At 43.9% G+C, this 20388-nt stretch overlaps 1 protein-coding gene across 1 annotated transcript; it reads right to left on the bottom strand.

The window, feature by feature from the left end:
- Window positions 1-11132: 11132 nt before the first annotated feature.
- LOC142857129 (cytochrome c, testis-specific) lies at window positions 11133-20137 on the bottom strand. The gene is made up of 3 exons (XM_075984825.1): window positions 20033-20137; window positions 15801-16038; window positions 11133-11376 (listed from the first exon to the last, which is right to left on the bottom strand). Exons 2-3 carry the CDS (start codon window positions 15967-15969, stop codon window positions 11228-11230), a joined length of 318 nt encoding a protein of 105 aa, XP_075840940.1. The 5' UTR covers window positions 15970-16038; window positions 20033-20137; the 3' UTR covers window positions 11133-11227.
- Between the last annotated feature and the right edge of the window lie 251 nt (window positions 20138-20388).

Here is a 20388-nt window from a genome sequence, read left to right as displayed (position 1 = left end):
TGTGTAGGCAAAGATGGAGATAAAAACTCTGGTTTTGCTATATCGTATATATTTCCAATGTGTCATGATTGCCTTAACCCTTTTTGAACTCGATCCAGTGGCACTAACTATATTCACAGGGTTGTGCAGCCACCACCGCCCAGCCAATCACTTTTTGATCTTGCACACTGAATCCAAAACCTCTGATTTAGATCTTGGATCTCTTTTGCAAAACAAGAGGCGGGTGCTGAGAATTCTGATAAGAGTAAGACAAGCCATAAAAGAGATGGGGGGGGGGGTGAATTTGGCATTTCTGGTTTGGTTTTGAATTGGCTGTGTCTGTGTTCCCTGCTTGGCACATGAAGTCACGGTAACACGGAAGCGTTGTGTGGAGGTAGGAAACGGGCAGGCTTGAGAACACTGTGACAGAAGGCTGCATAATAAGCTTGTGTTGGTGTGGTCCAAGCGTCATCCTCGCTTCTTTTCACAAAGTTAGAGTCCCGACAGGAGACAGAACCCACTCAAATCAAAATGATTCTAAGAGAACGAATTAGAAAGGCTAACTTCAAAGGTAGATTATAGAGAAATCCCAGGGGTAGCGAAGGAAACCTATAGACACAACAATAGACAGTCACCACCCTGATCGCAGGATAGAAAGAAAGGTTACCAGGACCCAGGAGACACACTTGCAAAGTGATCAGTACCTGGAAGGATTCAGTGACAGCCGCCATGAGACACTGAGTACTCAACCCTACCTCAGAGGAGCGATCGCAGGAAAAAATACCTTGAGTTCATTTTTGCCTCTCCCTCCTGTCAGTGACCAGACCTAACTAGAAGTTAGAAGAGGTTGGAACCTATTGACGGAACCCAAAAAGGCCATCTTACCTAGGCAGAAAGTAGGGGAAACCAAACAGGAATTGCGTCGGATCTGGAGCAGGAAAAGGAAAGTGCTCAACTCTACATGGAACCTCGAAGACGTCTCAGTAAGAAATAAAACCCAACTGCATTTCCCCTTTGGAAATAACTCAAATGATTTTCTGGGTAACTCTGCCCTCTTCTGCTCATCCGCTAATTCCATCAGCGCTGTTATGATTTACTACAGCATCAGCTGCTGACTACAGAACACCCCGTGAATATAAGCAGTCACGTCGAAGGGATAGGACGCTGGGAAAATAGATAGGCTAGTAGGAAGACTGCATAGTCAGGAGACTCCCCTAGGGACTACCATACCTGAAAATGCATGCTACGTCAAACATCCCGCTAATCCGCTACCAATCTCTTGAATCTCAGGGAACTCCTATCTCCTAAGCTCGTCCATAACCGTTTCATCCTCTAATGCAGACGTCACTGGATTTTATTCTGTGACCTCTGGATCATGAAGCGCAGGCGGTGGCTGAAGCATAAGATACTTATTTGCTTAGTGCAATGATTTCTCTATTTCCTACAGATGTGCTGGTTAACCCTTGGCTCTTTGGTTCCTCTTTGTAGTATTTGAGTCGCTATGTGGCTGCATTCAGAGGGCTCTATTTCTATAAAGTGTTCATCCGTCGGGTCTTCTACATGACTTCCCTCTAGGTGGGAAAACTTCAATATCGGTCCCTTATGGCAGCTGTATTTCAACTGGAGGCTCTATAACTCAAAGATTACATAGCTCAGACCAGTTAGCTGAGACAGAGGCAATAGTATGTGTACTTACAGGCATTCTTTTCTTGGAGATGCCCATTCCACAGTTGACCACACAAGCCCTCTACTGAATCCCAGACTCCTATTTCCAATGGTCACCAAACATTTGCCCCTAAATGTCAAATATTACTTAAATGTATCAAGGTCACCCTGATTTTACCTTAATCATTTGATTCTATACAGTTTATCTCATAAGTTGACCTAAGACAAGCCGCCATCACCTGTCCTCTCTCTTTCAACTGGTGTTCTCTTCTACACGACTGTTAGATTATAGCCTTACTCATATTTTTTTATCTATTGAATTTAGTCCTCACAAGACATCCAGTGGGATGATTAGCTGCCCCCTAAAAGACATATGAAAGCAGAAACAGCACATTTGATCTGTGTACTTGGACATTTCTGGACCTGACCACCCAGCTCCAGAAACCGACTCAGCGGCTGAATATGAGTTATATATACTCAATCGGTAGCTTAGGCTTGTTACTAGCACTTAAATTAATCCATAATTCTTATCTATTTTTCACCACGTGGCTTTGTACCCTTTCTGAGTACGGCATTCTCACCTTGCTTCTCTGCATTTGCTGGAGACTCTCTGACTCCACTCCCCCTCTTCCCAGAATTCTCCTAGCCTGGCTCTCATGCCCTATCTCTTCCTGCTAAGCTATCAGCCAATCAACTTTTTACTAGCAAATGAGAGGAACGCATATTTGTAGTGTAGAAAAGGACTGTTCCATGGCAGATCTGATTTGGAAAGAGGGTCTTAATGGATGTAATAAAGTTAAGGACATCAAGAGTATCACCCTTGACTGACGGTAAGCCTAGAATACGATGGCTTTTCTCCTCCAAAGGAGAGAAGGCACCACGACTCACAGAGGAGGTGGGTGATCCAAAGATAAGGCTAGAGATTGGAGTCCTGTATCCACAAGTCCATGAATGTCAAGTACCCATGGCAGGCACCTCAAGCTAGCCAAGAATCAGGAAGTAGATTTTCTCTCAGAATCTCCAGGTAAAACATCAACCTTCTTACTGTCTTGAAGTTCTGGCCTCCAAAATCACAGGATGAGTTTCCTTTGCTCTGAGTCACCAAGAGTGTGGCTTCTTGTTACAGCAGCCCTCGGAAACCAGCTTGCGACTCCTCCATATTCCCCTTTATTTCATTGTTCTTCCCATTGCCTTCCAGAAACAAACCCGCAGCCCTTTTTGTTTCCTGAGCCTTCTCCCATACCTGCCTCTCAAACTCCTCTTTTGTCATGTGCTCTGTAACTGCAGTTCCTGTATTTGTCCATCCCCATGTTGAGCCAAGGCTTCATCAAATCTCCCTGAAGGATATTTGACATTGACATCGGGGAGAGCTTCAAGCATGTTTGTTCATGCTAGTCCTTTCATTAAAGTGCTCCCCACACACGTGGTCACAGACATGCTAGAAATCAAGTGACTGGCTAGGAAGCTTCTTCACAGTTGGAAGCTTCCATAGTACAAGAAGATGCTGTGTAGACTGCTCTCCCTCTCTCTCTCTCTCTCTCTCTCTCTCTCTCTCTCTCTCTCTCTCTCTCTCTCTCTGTGTGTGTGTGTGTGTGTGTGTGTGATCAGCAATCTTACCCAGCTGCGAACCTTGCGAGCTGTTATGGAGTTCACGAACCCCAGAAAAAGACCATAGACTCCATCCAGACTATAATTAGTTCAATTTATTAAAGCTACTAGCAGGACAGCAATCTCTTAGTCAAATTAGAGCGTGCTCCTCTAAGGAGGATGAGGGGAGGGATTTTAAAGGTAAAAGAGACCGGACAACCTTGAGTATCTGCAGGAGCAAGTCAAGAGCTGTTCTGCTCTACCAAGATTAGGTAGTGAAGGCAACCTCAAACTCGACCTTGAATGTCTGCATAAGCAGGTTACAGGTGCCCCCAAAAGGCAGTTAGTCATAGTCATAGCAAAGCACATGCCATGACTATACATTTCTGGGTAGGGCCACTGAATCAGGGTTACCGAGTGCTTATCTTCCAGGGACTAGAGTCAGAGACAGACAGCTAGTGGTCACCAAGACAAAGGCCTAGCGTAAAATGAAGTTTCTCTAGCCACAGAATGACAATAGCAGCCAGCGTGTCAAGACAAGACAGGCCCAAGGTACAAAGGTGACGTGATTGGACTTAAGGCCCACTCTGCAAGAGGGAATACATGCCTGGCACTGCAAATTGAGCAAAGAATCCATGGTTGAGATGTTCGTGGACCTTGGGGTGAACCTGCTGCTATTATTTTGCTACATGGGCATAATACCAAACTGCCCTCTAAATTATTATCTCTAGCCCACAGATGGATGCAGCTCTCAGACCACATCTGTGCAGGTGATGGTTGTTAATGCAGAAGCTCGCAGTTAGTCAATGTGCGGAAAGTGTCTGTGAAGTGCTTAGCTGCAGGTGAGACCCCTCCTCTCATTTTCTCTCTCTCTCTCTCTCTCTCTCTCTCTCTCTCTCTCTCTCTCTCTCTCTCGCTCGCTCGCTCTCGTTCTCTCTTTCTTCTCCACACCCATGCACATGTGAGCTCGTGCAAATCCCCACACATATAACCCCCCACATGCATGTGTGTGCATGCACACCCACCGACACACACAGACAAGCACACATACACACACACACACCACACACACTCAGAAGACTGTTAGATCCAGAAGCTCAGGTAGACTGGTGTGAAGCAGCATCTTCTGGACAGGAGAGATTCTGGCCCTCAAGAACTCAGAGCAGCTGCAGTTACCCACAGAGACTTGAGCATGATCCAGCATGGAGGGGGAGGTGCTCTTGTACCCCATCCTTAGCTGAGGAGCTGTGGACCGCTGATTGCTTCTGTGGGAACAAGAGCCCATTTTCCTTGAGGGTGTGGCCCCTGGTAGGCTGAGGACATTCCAGAGGATGGCCCAACACCCGTGAGCACTTAGTAATCTTTAAATTTAAGGAGGTATGATGTTTTACCAAGCTTTCAAATGCAAACTCATTTGAATTGGGGAAGAAAAACTCCAAGAAGCCAGGTTATTTGAAATGCAGATCATGCTAGGTTTGGGGGCCTGTTTAGCCCAACCTAAGAACTAGTTTTCTCTTGTAGTGTGAGTCTTGTCTTTTATCCCAGTAGTTTCACAAAGTGTCTAGTTCACTTCTGTTCCTTGCAGCCAGATCTCCCCATTTGTTGTTCTCAATGCTTTTGAATTCTGGCAACAGATTAGTATTTCCTAGAGCCATGGAGCCCTTTAGAACAGAGACCTATCACTAGAAAACAACAATAATAATAAGTAACAAAAATAAAGCAATTTCTTTTTAGAAAAGAAGACATCATTTATTCAGTTAAGATAGCATTTTTTTTTTTAAAAAAAATCTGCATTTTACCTCTTTTGGCAATTATCTTGACTGAGACTCTCAGATAAAAACAACAGATCAGAATCTTCTAGTCCTAGCTTCAAAGAATCTGTTCCCAAATTCTTTCATACCGCCAGTAAGATGACACAGCAATTTTATCATTAAACCCAAGACACTGGACTTTACAGGGGCCTGACCTTTCCTTGCATACATCAGACTTAGAGAAGTCACAGAACAGACACAGCGACAGCAATGCCAGCAGCGTCACAAGCAGAGATCTAAGTGAGCTTGACATGCCAGCAGGCAGATTACGATCAAGTACCGAAAGCAGAGATGGGAACAAATCTGAGTACACCTGGGATGTGATCAGTCAGGGGTGCACCTACATCAGAGGCAATGAGACTGGGCTCACCAGAGGAGTGGTCAGAAAGGAACTCACGGGAAAAGAAAAGACACATGTGCCATGGTGCTTGTTTTATTTGCGTGTATTCAGTGCCTTCTTCCTTCCAAAGGGATGGAGCACAATTGCTGTGTACTTGCTATCCTTCTTGCAGGAAGAGAATACCTCTGCCTGACCTTGGCCCTCGAGTTTGGCAGTCTACCTAGCAAGTCGTAGTCAGTGGAGTATGAGTGCGATAATGAGCACCATGTCTGTATTTAAGATGCCTCGGGAGCCTCTTCCATGCTTCTTCGTTTTCTCCTCTGACATGGGAATAAGAATGTCCGATGCTGGTACTATCCCTTTAATCAGGGTCCAGAATGGGAAGCCACAGCTGCCTACGTGCGCTGGGGATGGAGAGATAACCATTGTTCCAAGTCCTTGAAATATTGCCATTACAGCGAAACTGCCTACTAAGAAGTCCGTATCTACACATGACGTGTAGCTGTAACTAAAATTCGTGGCCTAATCTTCCACCCTAGAGGATAGCAGAGAACGTGATACCAAGAACTAGAAACATTGTAACTCATACAGGGATAACTTATTTGGGGAAACTGACACTTAATATATTAGTTGCCAGGTACTAAATCTAATGAACTTAGAACTTCCAGGCGTGAGTGCCTAGAAACAATGTTTATTGGAGGTGTCCGTGGAGACCAGATACTGCAATGTGTAACAAATACTTGCTGAATAAACTAACGGATGCCTTCTGCTAAGGAATAATCCTTCTGCATGTACACTGTGAAGAGGTGTTTCTCTCATTGTTAGTAAAAAAAGCTGATTGACCAAAGGTTAGGCAGGGTTTGGGGGGCAGAGAGAATGCTGGGGAGAAGAAGGACAGAGTCAGGGGAGACATCATGAGACACAGAGCAAGCACTATGGGAAGTATGTACCTGAAGTAAATAGGCCTCAGGGCAGCACATAGATTTATAGAAATGGGTTAATTTAAGTTATAAGAGCGAGCTAAAAACAAGCCTAAGCTATCGGCTGAGCATTTGTAAAATTACTATTAAGTCTCTGTGTTGTTATTTTGGGGAGCGACTGGTGGGACAGAAACGTCCCCCTGCAACCTTTGGTTGTAGCAGAGCACAGTCTCACCATGGCAGACATGGACACACACTTCTTTTTCCCCACCACTATTTTAATTATCAAACTGCGTTTATGCAGTCAGTACTTTCACATAATGTCAAGTATCTTACAAAAAAGGATAGTTAACTAAAACTGAGGCTCTGAGCAGGATTAATACAATAAAAATTTGATTCCATGCAATTGTTTCAGATTTCGATAGGACAGACATCATGTATGGGTGGTGGTAATTTAAAGTTCATGGACCTCAGATTTCAAAGACTTGACTATATCCAACCTAAAAGGTAGAAAAGTCAGATACTGGAGGACAAGGACCCAGGGTCTAATTCCACATTTGAGGATTAGCACCGACTAGGTATTTGGTTATTAAAGGACCTCCCTTTTCTTTATTTCTTAATGCTTTCTGGTCTCTGTCTCTGTACCCTTACATTTTGTATGATTTTTAATTGGGGCAGGGAGTAGAGTTTTTTGTATCCCTACCTTTCCTTTTATTCTTTCCTTTTCTCCTGTCTTTATCTTTTGTTCTGTAGTTTGTTCTTGTCATTGTTTGTTGGTTTGTTCTCAGTTTCTTGAGACAAGTTCTTACTGTGCAGTGGACTGACCTGCTACTTCATATCCTCCTGCCTCAGCCTATCAGATGTTAGGATTACAGGCTTACGTCATCACACCCAGGAATTTCATCTTTTAATGGTAGAGAGGAAAGATGTGGGAGAGTAGGGAGGATGTCCCACATACGCCTTCTTGAATGGTTTTGTTTTCATACTGAATTTTCTTAATTTTCTTTCTGAATATAAATAAATGATTCCAGAAATAAAATATATTAGAAAATGAGAGATCTGTCCTACCACATACACGTTATATATATATATCCTCCCACACCCTGATCCTCCTGCACCATTTAGTTTCTCTGCTTAAATGAGGTCCCACCGAGGGCACAATCAGGAAGTCAAGCAGAACTGTGTGACACTGTGGTTTCAAACTCACGCGTGGACAGTTAAGATTACAAAGTGAGAAATTCAGAGAATTCCTGCCTGTGCTATTTTAGAAGGTGATGAAGCAGGAGGGCTCAGCAAACAAGCAAACCTTCCACATGCTGTTGTAGTAAATACAGTATATTATACACAGCATGCGCTGTTGTAGTAAACACAGTGGATTACACACAGCAAATGCTGTTGTAGTAAACACAGTGGATTACACACAGCATACGAGTCATATTGTACACCGTGATCTTGTACTACACAAGGGTTCAATTAAACAATTACTCTTCTTGAAAAGCAATTGTTATGTTGCTTCCCACATGAACGCCAGCTTTATGTCTGGGAAGTAAATGTGTAAGATCTAACAATGCCCCACTTTTTTCTAAAGAGTTTTTTCTGCCCCTTTCTGACACACAAAGCTGCCAAGTGAAACGATTGCACAGTCTGACTTTATGTAAATGATACATTATTCTTTCAGAGCTCTTAAGATTGGTTATTAAAATGGATGGTACTACAGGTAATAGTTTTCATCCAATCATCTGACTTCTCAGTTCTTCCAAATGTTTTTCTGTTGATACACATCGGCATAACTTCTCCTGATCTCTGGTCTCCTGCTCTAGGAAGTGGTGCTATAAAATCGAAGTACTTACTTTTTCAAATTTCATCATCATACAATGTTTTTAGCTACCCTAAGTACTCTTCCCCTGAACATCTAATTTAAGTTTAGGGGACATTAACATAACTTGACAACTTTAGATTCTAGTAAATTTACTTTCTCTTCTTGCCCTATCAGGGCACACCTAATTCAGGTTGAAGGACATTCCGTGTATTACCCTGAGGTCCCTGTTGCTCCCAAATTGTGTTGTTCAGCTATGGTGCCTATGTACAGCTATGGTATCCACAGTGTCTTTGCCTAGAGAGCAAGATCACATGGGTGCTGGGAACAAGAGACTCGTTAGAGCTGAAACCACACAAACTTTAGGTAGAAGCTGGGGAGGAAAAGGTTCAAATGTAGATGGCTAAAGTATCACAATCAAGTCACAGAAGCTACCCAGGGGGTTTGGGAAGACTGCAGAAGGCTGTTGAGACAGTAAACATCAGTAAAATGATGCTGCTTCGTTGTTTTGTTTTTTGAGACAGGGTTTCTCTGTGTACCAGTCCTGGCTGTCCTGGAGCTCACTCTGTAGACCAGGCTGGACTCGAACTCACAGAGATCTGCCTGCCTCTGCCTTCTGAGTACTGAGATTAAAGGTGTGCTGATTTAAGGAGCAACTATGAAAGATCACTTTGGCCTTGAAAAAAAAATCAGCTCAACAATGAAGACCAAAGAACAACCAGGGACTTACAGCCCAGGAGCAGATCAGGGAGCAGAAAAGCAGTCGGAGGAAAGAAATGCCAGAGGTAAAGGGGATTCTGGATGGATAAACTTGACAGGATTTTGCTGAAGGCAGATAGGAGTGCTCAGGTGCCACGGACGTGAATCTGCTGAACTGATTAAGTAGGATTCAGGTTAAACATGGGTCTAAATAGCTAAGGAGAGAGGCCAAGACCCAGGGCCTAGTCAAGAAGGGGACTTAGAGCAGCCTGGGTGGAGTTGAGTGAGATTAGAGTATTTGTTACTGGCTGGGGATCTAGAGATGAGCTTAAAGCCATTAGGTCTCAGTCCTCAGGGCAAGACAGCTGGGAAAAGCACAAACAGAGCAAGGATAATCCGAGAGGGCGAACTGGTACTCTCCTGTCAAGTCAGGTGTTCACCACTGATGTGGGTGACCTAGCGAAGCCAGTCTGCCGTCAGAACAGCCACATACCTGCTCTAGATCTCACAGAAAAGAGGGGCCAGCAGGAGTTGGAGAGGTGGCTGTCCGCCAAACACAAAAGCGAACAGATGTGTGGCGAGCATAGTTTATGTGCATGGTTGTGAGCTGACCCACTAAATATAAAGCCTTCTGCCTGGCCCTGCTTCCTCCCAGTCTCAAGCATAATGCTTTTGTCACCAGCCTGACTGGGAACCACGCAGAGGATTCTGGGAGACTCAATGTAACCTAGCTAAAGCAGCACTGAATAAAGCTGTCTGCATGGCCAGAAGCCATCCTAAAATAAATGTAAGCTTCTCAGAGACAATTTCAATAATAAAGTGTATCACAGCGCACAACTTCAATTACCATGCGCATGTGTAACATTTCCTCCAACTTTTCGAATGAATAAAACATTTCCACTAAACAAAATGTGGGGAGGGGGACGACTTGCTTTACTCTTTCTGAAGTTTAACGTTATACTCAATATGTTACTAACCCAACAATTCCTTAAGCAGAAATCTACTTGAAGAGAAACTATTCCTCATTTCTACCCAAATGCCTTTTATTACCTCAGTCCTCAGAACAGCTGCTTCTACTCCTAAGGCAAAAGCCTGAAAAAAAAAAAAAAGCCTAAAGCCGCCTTCCTCCTGCCTGAAGCTTGCAGCGGGGAACAGCAGCTTGTAGCAACACCAGCAATTTTTCCTGCAGGGCTCCGTGGATCTGGACTGAGTTACGAATGAGAATTGAGCTCAAGTTGTGTCTCACAAAGTTGACGGGCCTCATGCAGACTAGAATGGGATGTGGTGTCTGATTTGAGGTAACAGCTCTGCAAACCCAGCTCTGCTCTGGGCACACCCTCAGAGACCCTGCAACCTCTCTGTCCTCGCAGAAAACACCCTGAGGGACAACATGACAAGCTTAGCCTTGCCTGAAGCCACTCTCGATTCCCAGACAGGTTTCCACACAGTACTGACCCTGGCATCCCAGAGAAGTACATTCCTTCCAACTCGTCAGGGATAACAAGAGTAAGCTTGAGCACTTAGCAAATTTAATGGAACCTTCTAGAATTTGCTCCTTTTCAACTAGTTCATCTCACAGTAGCAGTACATACTATAAGTCAAGTGCTGATAAAGGTGAAAGTTATCGGTAGAAGATCAATGCTTTGCTTCTGGCCTGAACTAAATTCTAGGTACCACTTAGAGGATGAAGTTGACCCCTAAGACCCTGGGGTGGGGATGTGAAGCATAAATGGGGTAACAGGTATTTCATCCTTCCCTGTCATGGCCCCTAACTAGTCTTCTACCCATCTCTTTGGTATGGAAGCTGTGCCCTCCTCCCTGGGACCCCATCATTTGGATGGCGGTCCTGTTCAGGAGAAGCCTCGCTGCAGAGAGCACTGTGCCCTCCACTAGCTGGAGTGGGCCTGCCCCACCATGCTTTGCACTTGTGACTCTGAGATGGGCTCTTTCTGCCTTTTGAGTAGTTGACTGGGGCTTTTCCCCCTCAAAAGAGCCTGGGCCCAGCTTTGTGTTATTTAGGATCAGAGAGCTTAAAGATGCAAAAGCAAAAAAAAACCCAAGATGTGCTTATCAAAGTAGGCAGGCCATGACTTTCTCCTTCCATCTAGATTTTGTTTTATTCACCCAGGATCCATAATTCATTCATTCTCTCTCTTTCTCTCCCCCCCCGCCCCCCACCAAAAAGCATTCCCAAGGTTTGACTATATGTTCCCTGTTTTCAGTTAAGTAAAAGGCAAGCACAATAATGAAAATCAATTTCTCATGAGTGGACTATACACAATCAAAAATATCAACCTTTATTTAACGTGTTAAAATTACTACAGGCTGATCAAGAAAGAGCAGAAATTGCTTCTTATTAAGCACAATATTTGAAATTGAGAACTAGTATTTTTGAAGCTGTACTTCTAATTCATGAGGATGTTGCCTGTTTCAAATACTGAATAAGATCTTCTCTCTCACTCTTCTTTTTGATACCAGCAAAGATCATTTTAGTGCCAGGGATGAATTTCTTTGGGTTCTCCAAATATTCCATTAAAGTTGCTTCTGTCCAGACAATACCTATAAGGTTGAAAATAAGTATTAAGTCTTCATGGTTACTTCTTAGGGCTTACTGTTCACTATGACCCACATATGTGAACAGAGGGTTACCTGTCACTCAACGGGAAGACTGTTTAGCTAATAATGTAGAGCCTGAACTACAAGAAAATCCCAGAAAGAGAGTCTATTCCTGTTTCTCTGTAGAGAGCCAATAGTCATGTGTTGTATAGGACCATCAAAGATACGTCAGTGAACAACTACCCCAGACACGCTGTGCCTCCAGGGTGTCTCGAGCTTCTGGAATAACAGCGTCCCTTGTAGAGAAAATCTCAGATAGCCTGCAATCCAATCCAATTTTCTGCTTTAAAATTGGGCATAATGATGCCCAAAGAAGAATGTACCTTGCCCTGATATAACAAAGCTACCTGAATTCAAGAGTTTGTGACTATTGAGTAGAGAGGTGGCTCATGGGGTGATGGAGAAAGGTCATTGGTTAATTATAATAAAGAAACTGCTTGGCCCTCATAGGTTAAAACATAGGTGGGAGGAGTAAACAGAACAGAATGCTGGGAAGAGAAAGTGAGCTCAGAGGCCATGCTCCCCTCTCCCCGGCAGACGCGATTGATGAAGCTCCGACCCAGGATGGACGTAGGCTAGAATCTTCCTGGTAAGCGCACCTAGGGGTGCTACACAGATTATTAAAAATGGGCTAAATTAATACGTAAAAATTAGCCTAAAAGAGGCTAGATATAATGGGCCAAGCAGTGTTTAAAAGAATACAATTTGTGTGTTGTTATTTCGGGTAAAGCTAGCCGGTGGCGGGAGCTGGGTGGCAAAATGCAACCCACAGCTCCTACAACAATGGGGTAAAATAACTTTGAAGGCCTGACAACCTGAGTTCAAATCCCAGAGCCCACAGTAAAGGAGAAAACCAATTCCCCAAAGTTGTCCTCTGATCTCCATAGGTAAAGTGTGGCGTGTATGTGCCTGCACTCGTGTGTGCATACACACATGCACGCGCGCGCACGCACACACACACATACACACACACACACACACACACACACGCACGCACGCACGCACCCCTACCTATCTGTCATGGAAATCTGTGATCAGAAATCCAATTCCATGATGACAGACGAAGTTGTCCTCTTCTCCCTTGGAAAACCAGTGAAAAGGACACAAGCCACCCGACTTTCGGGTGAGGGTGAACCCACAAGCATGGCCAGCATCTGGTACTCCACCTGTGAAGAACTGCCCACTAACTGGACCGCATCTGCAACTTCATCTCCAAAGGAAGGCCCTAGACGAGGACAGGGTGGCCCAGGGACATATCCACAGATCCAGGACTGACAGCAGCAGATGGACCAGCCGTCAAGACTGTTCATACTCTACACTCCCTCCGCGCTTCACTCTGGTCCTGTGTCCCTCTAGTCTTCCCGTGCCGTTTCCCTTTTCCTTCTCAACCAGCACAGGCAGCCATGTTTGCCACTCTTCGTCTCAGCCCCTAAGCCTGAGAATATCCGACGTCGTTTGATTTCCTTTCTTTGCGGTCAGCTCCGCCATTGCTGCGTCCTCTCCCTGTCTTTGCCCCTAATGCTCCTTCCTCAACACGACTTTCGCACCTCTGCTTTGTATCTAACAACCCAGTACTAATTGCCCTGATTAGCTAATCTGTTTCTTTTTCTTTCCCCTCTATTCAAAGATCAGCACACACAGTGCACCAGTGACTCTTCACTCCTCCAAATCCGTGAGCCTAAGAGGCAGTGTTCTTTTATTTAGTTATCACCACACTTTCATGGCAGGCCTATCCTTTGATAGAGCTATTTCTGTAGACTTTCTAAACAGGACTCCAGCTCCTCGAGAAAGAAAGCCAGCAACTGATTAAAGGGACCTCATGAACTGAAAACGTTTTTGTTTTTTTATGTACAGAAAAGGAAACAACTGACTGGGCGGCACACAGCTCTGTCGTCATTTTCATTTCATTTCAATTCGAATGTGGTTTATAATTAGACTAGAAATTAGGACCTTCCAACTTCACTGTCAAAACAATATTAATAAAAAGACACAAAAGGAAACAGTTTAAAAGTTTGTCAAGATGAGTGTACAGCCCAGAGGTAGAGTATGCTCCAAGCATGGATGAAGCCCTGGGTTCAATTCCCAAGTACTACACAAATTCAAGAACCATATAATTGAAAGCAACAAACGTGACTTAAAAATTGGTTTCCTCGGTAACCTAACAACTGAAAATCTAACTGCACTCACCAAACTGCAGTTCTAACACTAACTGTCCACAGTCAGCACACACTCCATAGCCTTCTGGAAGAAGGCCTTTATTTAAGAAACTATAAGGCTTTTGGGGGAGGGGAGGTCTAGCCACCCAAACTTCTGAAATACCCACAACCTTCTGATGTCCAGTGATTCCTTTAGAACAGCTCTCAGGACTCAGGAAAGCAGTGCCAACAATTATTATAAAGGCCGTGCGCTGGGGCAGGGCCTAAGAGACCCACAAGGCAAGGTCTGGAGGGTCACAAATGCACGCTTCCTGGAAATGCTTTCGAAGGATCAGGACCTCCTCTCTCTGCCAGAGTGCTGGCTGGTAAGGAGCGTCTAACAGGGGTTTCAGTACATAAACATGACTGACAGGCTCACTGTAACATGACAGAACCCAGTTCCAGCATCTCGATCCCCACTCTGTCCCCAGAAGTCTACCTGAAATCCCTGAGCATGAGGCACAATTATCTAACCTCATGATTGGTCCTTCCTGCAAGATCTGAAAATGATCTTGGAGCCCAACCAGCATCTAGGAGTGGAGTCACAGCATCAGCAAGAGTTGGGTCCTGGTCCCTGGGACTAACAAAGATAATCCTTTCACTTAGGAAATCCCCAGATTTTACAGAGTCCCTTATAGAAACCCAAGAGAAGAACAAAATCCTTTACCGTACAATACCTGCTTGCCAGCATTTTTGCACATCCTGAACACAATGACAGTGCAGGCCTGACTCAACGTCCCGAGTTTTATCCTCAGGACTTACATAGTGGAAGGAGAGCACCCACTCCTGCAAGCTGTCTGTGATCTCCACATGTGCACTGGGCACTCGTTAATCACACACACGCACGCACACGACAAAGTGGAGATCGAAACCACACGCTGGAGTCACCATCAGAATTATCCTGAAGTATTGATACTGGCTACAATTTTCATGGGCCTTGGAAGCATCACGCCGGTGAAGGAAGACAGACACAAACAGTAGCTTGTTACAGGATTCCTTGCACATCAAACAGTCAACATGCAAATCCAAAGAGACAGAGCTGTCTAGCAGCCATCGAAGAACAGAGCCAGGAGGGGTGGCTACATAACAGATGAAGGTGCTATGGTGTTTCGTTCTAAAAAGTTCTGAAGGCAGACACAGCAGCATGCACCTCCATCCCACACTCGGGAGGCAGAAGCAAGTGCATCTCTGTGCGTTCAAGACTAGCTTGGTCTGCATAGTGAGACCAGTCTCAAAAGAATAAATAGATAGATGGATGGATGAATACGTGAATAAATAAACAAGTAAGCAAGCAAATAAACAAACAAATAAATAAAGCCAGGGAGAGGTGATGATGGTACACTATCATGGATGCTAAATGTTAATAAATTACATACACTAAAATAACTAGCTAAATGCTGCGTGAATTTCACTCCAATTTAAAAAAATTAAAATCGCTTATGTACCTATAATTCTAGCACTTGCAAGAGGATCATAGTGAATTTGAGGCCAAGCTAGGCTATAAATGAGTTCAAAGTCAGTCTGGACTATACACTGAGACCCTCGTCAGATACGAGTGCTCCGAGATTGTGGTCTGTATGTTAGGCCACCAAGAACAGTTCAAAGGAGAGTTGTAATTTAAGAATATTTGCTGTGCTAATCTATTTATATATGTCTGTGCACACACATGTATGAAACCAACTGTTTTGCACAGATACTATAGTTTTTTTTTCTAGCTGTCTTTAATCTCAATTCTAAAAAGCTTTCTCACTTTACTGTTTAACTCCCTTCTACCAACCAATACCAAATTGTTAAATATATTTTCAAACTTTATATTCCCAACACTGCTAAGAATCACCACTACAAATACAATCAGTACTGCTATCGTGCCATTAAAATGTTTTCTTTTTTAGACTTAACCCACACTTTCTCAAGATAAATGTAACATAAAATTAACATATAAAACAGTCTACATGGGCAAATTCTATGCCATGAAAGACTCGAGTCTTCTGGTTGGAGGGATAGCAAGCTATCTAAGTCCAGATGTTATGGCAAAAAACCAGCATTTCAGTTATCAGAAACATGGGAGTCTATTTCCAATGCAATAGTTAGGCAGACACTTCCACACCAGACCCCGAACAGTCTTTCCTGCAATAAAGTCTCCGAGCATCTCCCACCGCTCCTGGCCTTTACCTTTATTCTTGTTTGCATCGGTGTAAGAAAATCCTGGTGCTTGTCCTGTCTTCCGGCCGAAAAGGCCCCAGAGGTTTGGACCAGTCTTGTGTTTCCCACCTTTCTCCACCGTGTGGCACTGAGCACATTTCTGAACAAAGATCTTCTTGCCTGCTTCAGCATCTCCCATTTTGTTCTGCGATGAGACCTTAAGTCACAGACTAAAGACAACAACAGATTTGCGAACCTGGAAAGAAAACTGGGAGGGAGAAGGATCCCGTTACTCTGACTGAAGGGAATGTCAATACCATTAAGCAAACCATAGCATTTAATGTACATGCGCTTTAATGTCTGAGTACTCAAAAATGCAGATGTGTTACAGCATCCAGCTTTATAGACACTTCAGTCATCTCATTCGTCAGACTTTTGTTGTTGTTGATTTGATCACACTATGTAACCCTGGCTGTCCCGGGACTCTCTGTAGACCAGGCTGGCTCAAACTCACAGTGATCCAGCTGCATCTGTTTCCCGGATTAAAGGTGTGTGTCATCACAGCCACCTGATCAGACTTATTTTAAATTTTTAGTCTTAGCTTCTTCATATACTCCTATTGGTATAAGCCTGGTTTTACCACAGCCTTCAAACAATTATATTAATTTAAATGCATATGCAAAAATGCTGTGTGACACGGACATCCCTTCACCTAGAAGAACAGAACAAGCGTGACAGGTAAGCGTGTTACTTACACACTCATCACAGCGCCATGCATAGGAGATTAAAATCAAGCAGAGAAAAGTGGGGCCCCTATAAGATAACATGTAACACGACTTTTGTACTTACTTTATTTGTAACAGGTATTACCTGAAAGTAATAAAAAATGACATTACTGAGCTCAGGCCTCACTGGAACATGGTGTCAATGCAGCATAAAATATATTGTGTTAAGTGCGGACAATCTTGTTGTGTAGCGAGAGATACAAACAAGATTCTGAACTAAGGTGCTTCAGTGACCACCAAAAATTTAGTTGGACAGCTAAATAAATGCTTCTTGTCCAAAATGGCATGAAAAGTAAATAATTACAACTCCATAAGCTGAACTTTGAAGTCTGGGCATGGCTCGGCAGGTATAGCGAACAGAGTCCCTGGCATCACCTCCCAGAGTGTGCCTTTCCCCCTGCTGCTATGAAGATGGGAACAGGAACTTCTTGAGAGCCTAGCAAGCAGGGCTCTGGGCTTACGTGAGAAAGCCTGTCTCTAAGAGCAAGATGGAGAAACGATCAGGGAAGACATTCCAGCATCATCTTCTGGCCTCCATATATGCCTGCACAAACAGGCTCAAGCACATACATGCATACGATACACACACACATACAACACACGCACGAACACAGAGCCGCTGACGTGATAATGGTTGGCCTACCTGGGCTGTGTTTCCTTACACTTTGTGTTCCGTGAAGAATGAGAACAGGGGAGTTCGTGATTAAGATGGATTTAAACTTAACAAATTACTATTACTAAAATCATGACATTCTTTGACAATACAGTCCCAAGAATATATTTGTTTACATAATCCCACTAAGAAACAAAATATTTGTGTCAATTAATCTGACAAATTTGAAAAAAAACAGTATTGAATAATGAAAGTCATTACACAAAGATGAGAGCGGCGTTTTCCTCACTTTTAAAATCTGATCAGGAGCCAATAACCATCATTGATCCACCCCCCAAATTTTCAAAACGCAGTGGGTCTTTGATTAAAGCCATAAAAGAGAGAAATTCCTCCACACAAGAAAACGTATGACAATTTGTAAAATATGTACATTGTAGCTGTAAAGTCTGTATCGTGAAGAACAAAACACCATCAAAGTGCTCCCCAGAGTCTTCATTCGTGACTTTCTATACAAGGCAGATTGAGCTGTGCCAATTAAATGTTACTAGTAATTTAGGAAACTCTAAATTTGATTTCTCATCAAAGTCACGTGCCAAAAATACTTCCGTTCAGTGCTCTGCCAGCATCAGTCACCGCGTGACTTTTACTGTCGCCATCTTCAGTCATAGACGACTGTTGCTGGAGCAGACACTGACAGTCTTGTTCCAGGTAATATAAAACCAAGAGATTCAGCAATGGCAAGAAAGAAACTGATTCGTCATGAAACTAGCAGATACTCTATCAGTATTTACTTATTTATTGCTGTCTTTTTGTTTGTTCGAGACAGTCTTTTTATGTGGCCTCGGAATCACTGTAGTTTGAGCTGGCTGGCTTCGAACTCAGTCCTCCTGCCTCAGCCATCAGTGTGCAGGTTATAGGCTCCGTGACCACAACTGGCTTTTACCAGTACTGTGTATGCAAGAAGAAACAGGTAAAGGTGTGACGTGAACTATGAGAACCGACTATTCACCTGAGTCTGAAGTAGTCTCAGTACTAACGAACAGCAACATGCCTGAGTTCTAAGCCAAGTGTGCCGTGAACTCAGTGGATCCGCACAGCTCTGAGTCGGTTACTGCCCATGTTTTCCTACATCCGAACAAAACAAGGGAGGCACATGGAAATCAACCTGGTGCAGGTCACAACTGACGAGTGGTGGAAAGAACGGGACGGAGTAGCCTTAGATCTGTAACCCTACAAGTTTGCCTCCCTTTGAGTACTCTGTTGAATACAGTAACTAAAACATTAAATATGCTTATTTTCCCCCAAACTATCACTTAAAGATTGAGTGAAATCAGCCCCTCCAGGGCAGACCTCATGTTCGGTAGTTGATCAACATACATTGGACTCTAGTTTTTTATGTGTATGTTTTTATTTGGTTACAGCTTGGTGTGGGTTTTTGTTGCTATTGTTTTTTTTTTTCCTTTGGGGGTAGTGTTTTATTTTATTGGTTTGGGGGTTGTTACGTTGGGTTTTTGTTTGTTTTTTGAGAAAGGATAAAGTTGGGTGAATAGGGATGGGGAAAGGATCTGGAAGGACTTGGGGAAGGGAAAGAATATGATCAAAATATATTTAAATTTTATTTTATTTGGTTTTTCAAGACAGGGTTTCTCTGTGTAACAATCCTGGCTGTGCTGAAATTCTCTATAGATCAGGTTGGCCTCGAACTCAGAAATCTGCCTACCTCTGCCTCCGAGTGCTGGGATCAAAGGCATTTACCACCATCTCACTGAAAATTGTTTTAAATGATAAAAAAGGAAGATTGGATGATTTGTTGTTGTTTATTTGTTTTTTGTTGTTTGTTTTACATTTTAGTGGTGCTAGGGATCAAACCTAGGGCTCACACACACTAGGTAAGTCCCCTGTTACTTTTCAGGCCGTAAGTAGTTTTTAATACTGCTGTCTACTATGGACTATGTCTAACTTTTCATGACCAGAAGAGAAATGTAAGAACAACGAAGGCACCAAGAAAGCCTTTAAATTTTACAAAATCCAAATAATTCAACTGGTGGAGGAGGGAGGGGAAGCTCACTAGAATACTTTAAGGATAAATAGTAAACACACACAAAAACCCACGAAACATGTGGTTGTATAAAGCAGCCCCTGGCAATACTGAAGCATGCATGTGTAGCCTATACATGGTGGTTCTTGTTGAACTTGTCCATATTGGATTTCATGGTCTTAATTCATAAGGACTACTGACCAAATGGCTCAGCGGTTAAGAGCATCCAAAGGTCCTGAATTCAAATCTCAGCAACCACATGGTGGTTTACAACCATCTATAATGAAATCTGGTGTCCTCTTAAGGAATAGACCAGGTCGGTCGTCCTCATCAACTTAGACCATGAAATCCAACATGGTCAAGTTCAACAGAACTGCCATATACAGGCTGCCCATTCATACTTCAGCATTCCCAGGGCATAAACTTCATTTTCAATTTCCTTTGTATAAGGTGGGGCGAGATAACGTGACCGAGGAAATCTCACTCTACCAGCCCTTCACCGGTATCTACAATCACAGCCCTAGAGAGTGGCCATGACACTATGAGCTGGAACAAGAATCCAGCTTCCCAAGTGCCCAGGCCTCTACATCGTTACCAACCTCTGCCCAACATGCGCGGAAAGCTTTTCTGAGCCATGCTTCCCACCCGGGTATCAGAGGCACCACAGGCAGTCCTAATCGACAGGATACTGGATTGGCTCTGCCGGGCTGGGGACCGTTGAACGCTCCTCTCTGGGTACATCTAGGCCCTCGTTGCATCCGCCCACAAGCAGGGCTCACAGGGCAAATCTGCCCAGCCCACGCTCTTCTAATAGGCCAGCACCTACCACAATCACAGCAGAGGTGCCCTGTGCCACCCTTGGTCCCCTGATGCAGTGAGGCCAAGATCTAAGGTGCCGCCTCTGTGCCCCAGGACTCCTCCTAGAGACCGGATCCAGCACCAGCTGAAGGCCGGCTCCATCCTCGCTGCTGATTGGCTGAAAGATCCCGCGGAACTCCCAACTCTCGCAGAGGCTGGATGGCCTCCAAATCTAACTGCCTCCGGTGTGATGTTTTGTTTGTTCGACCTTTACCTAAGAAAATCTCTGTACCCTTATACTGTGTACAAACGTGGAGCGGCATCTGTTTTATGACTAGGCCAGGAACATTTGGTGGCTACAATCAAATCACATTAATGAGATGC

Source organism: Microtus pennsylvanicus, chromosome 9 (genome assembly GCF_037038515.1).
Source record: "Microtus pennsylvanicus isolate mMicPen1 chromosome 9, mMicPen1.hap1, whole genome shotgun sequence".
NCBI classification, from domain to species: domain Eukaryota; kingdom Metazoa; phylum Chordata; class Mammalia; order Rodentia; family Cricetidae; genus Microtus; species Microtus pennsylvanicus.
This window is presented reverse-complemented; position numbering and strand designations above follow the sequence as displayed.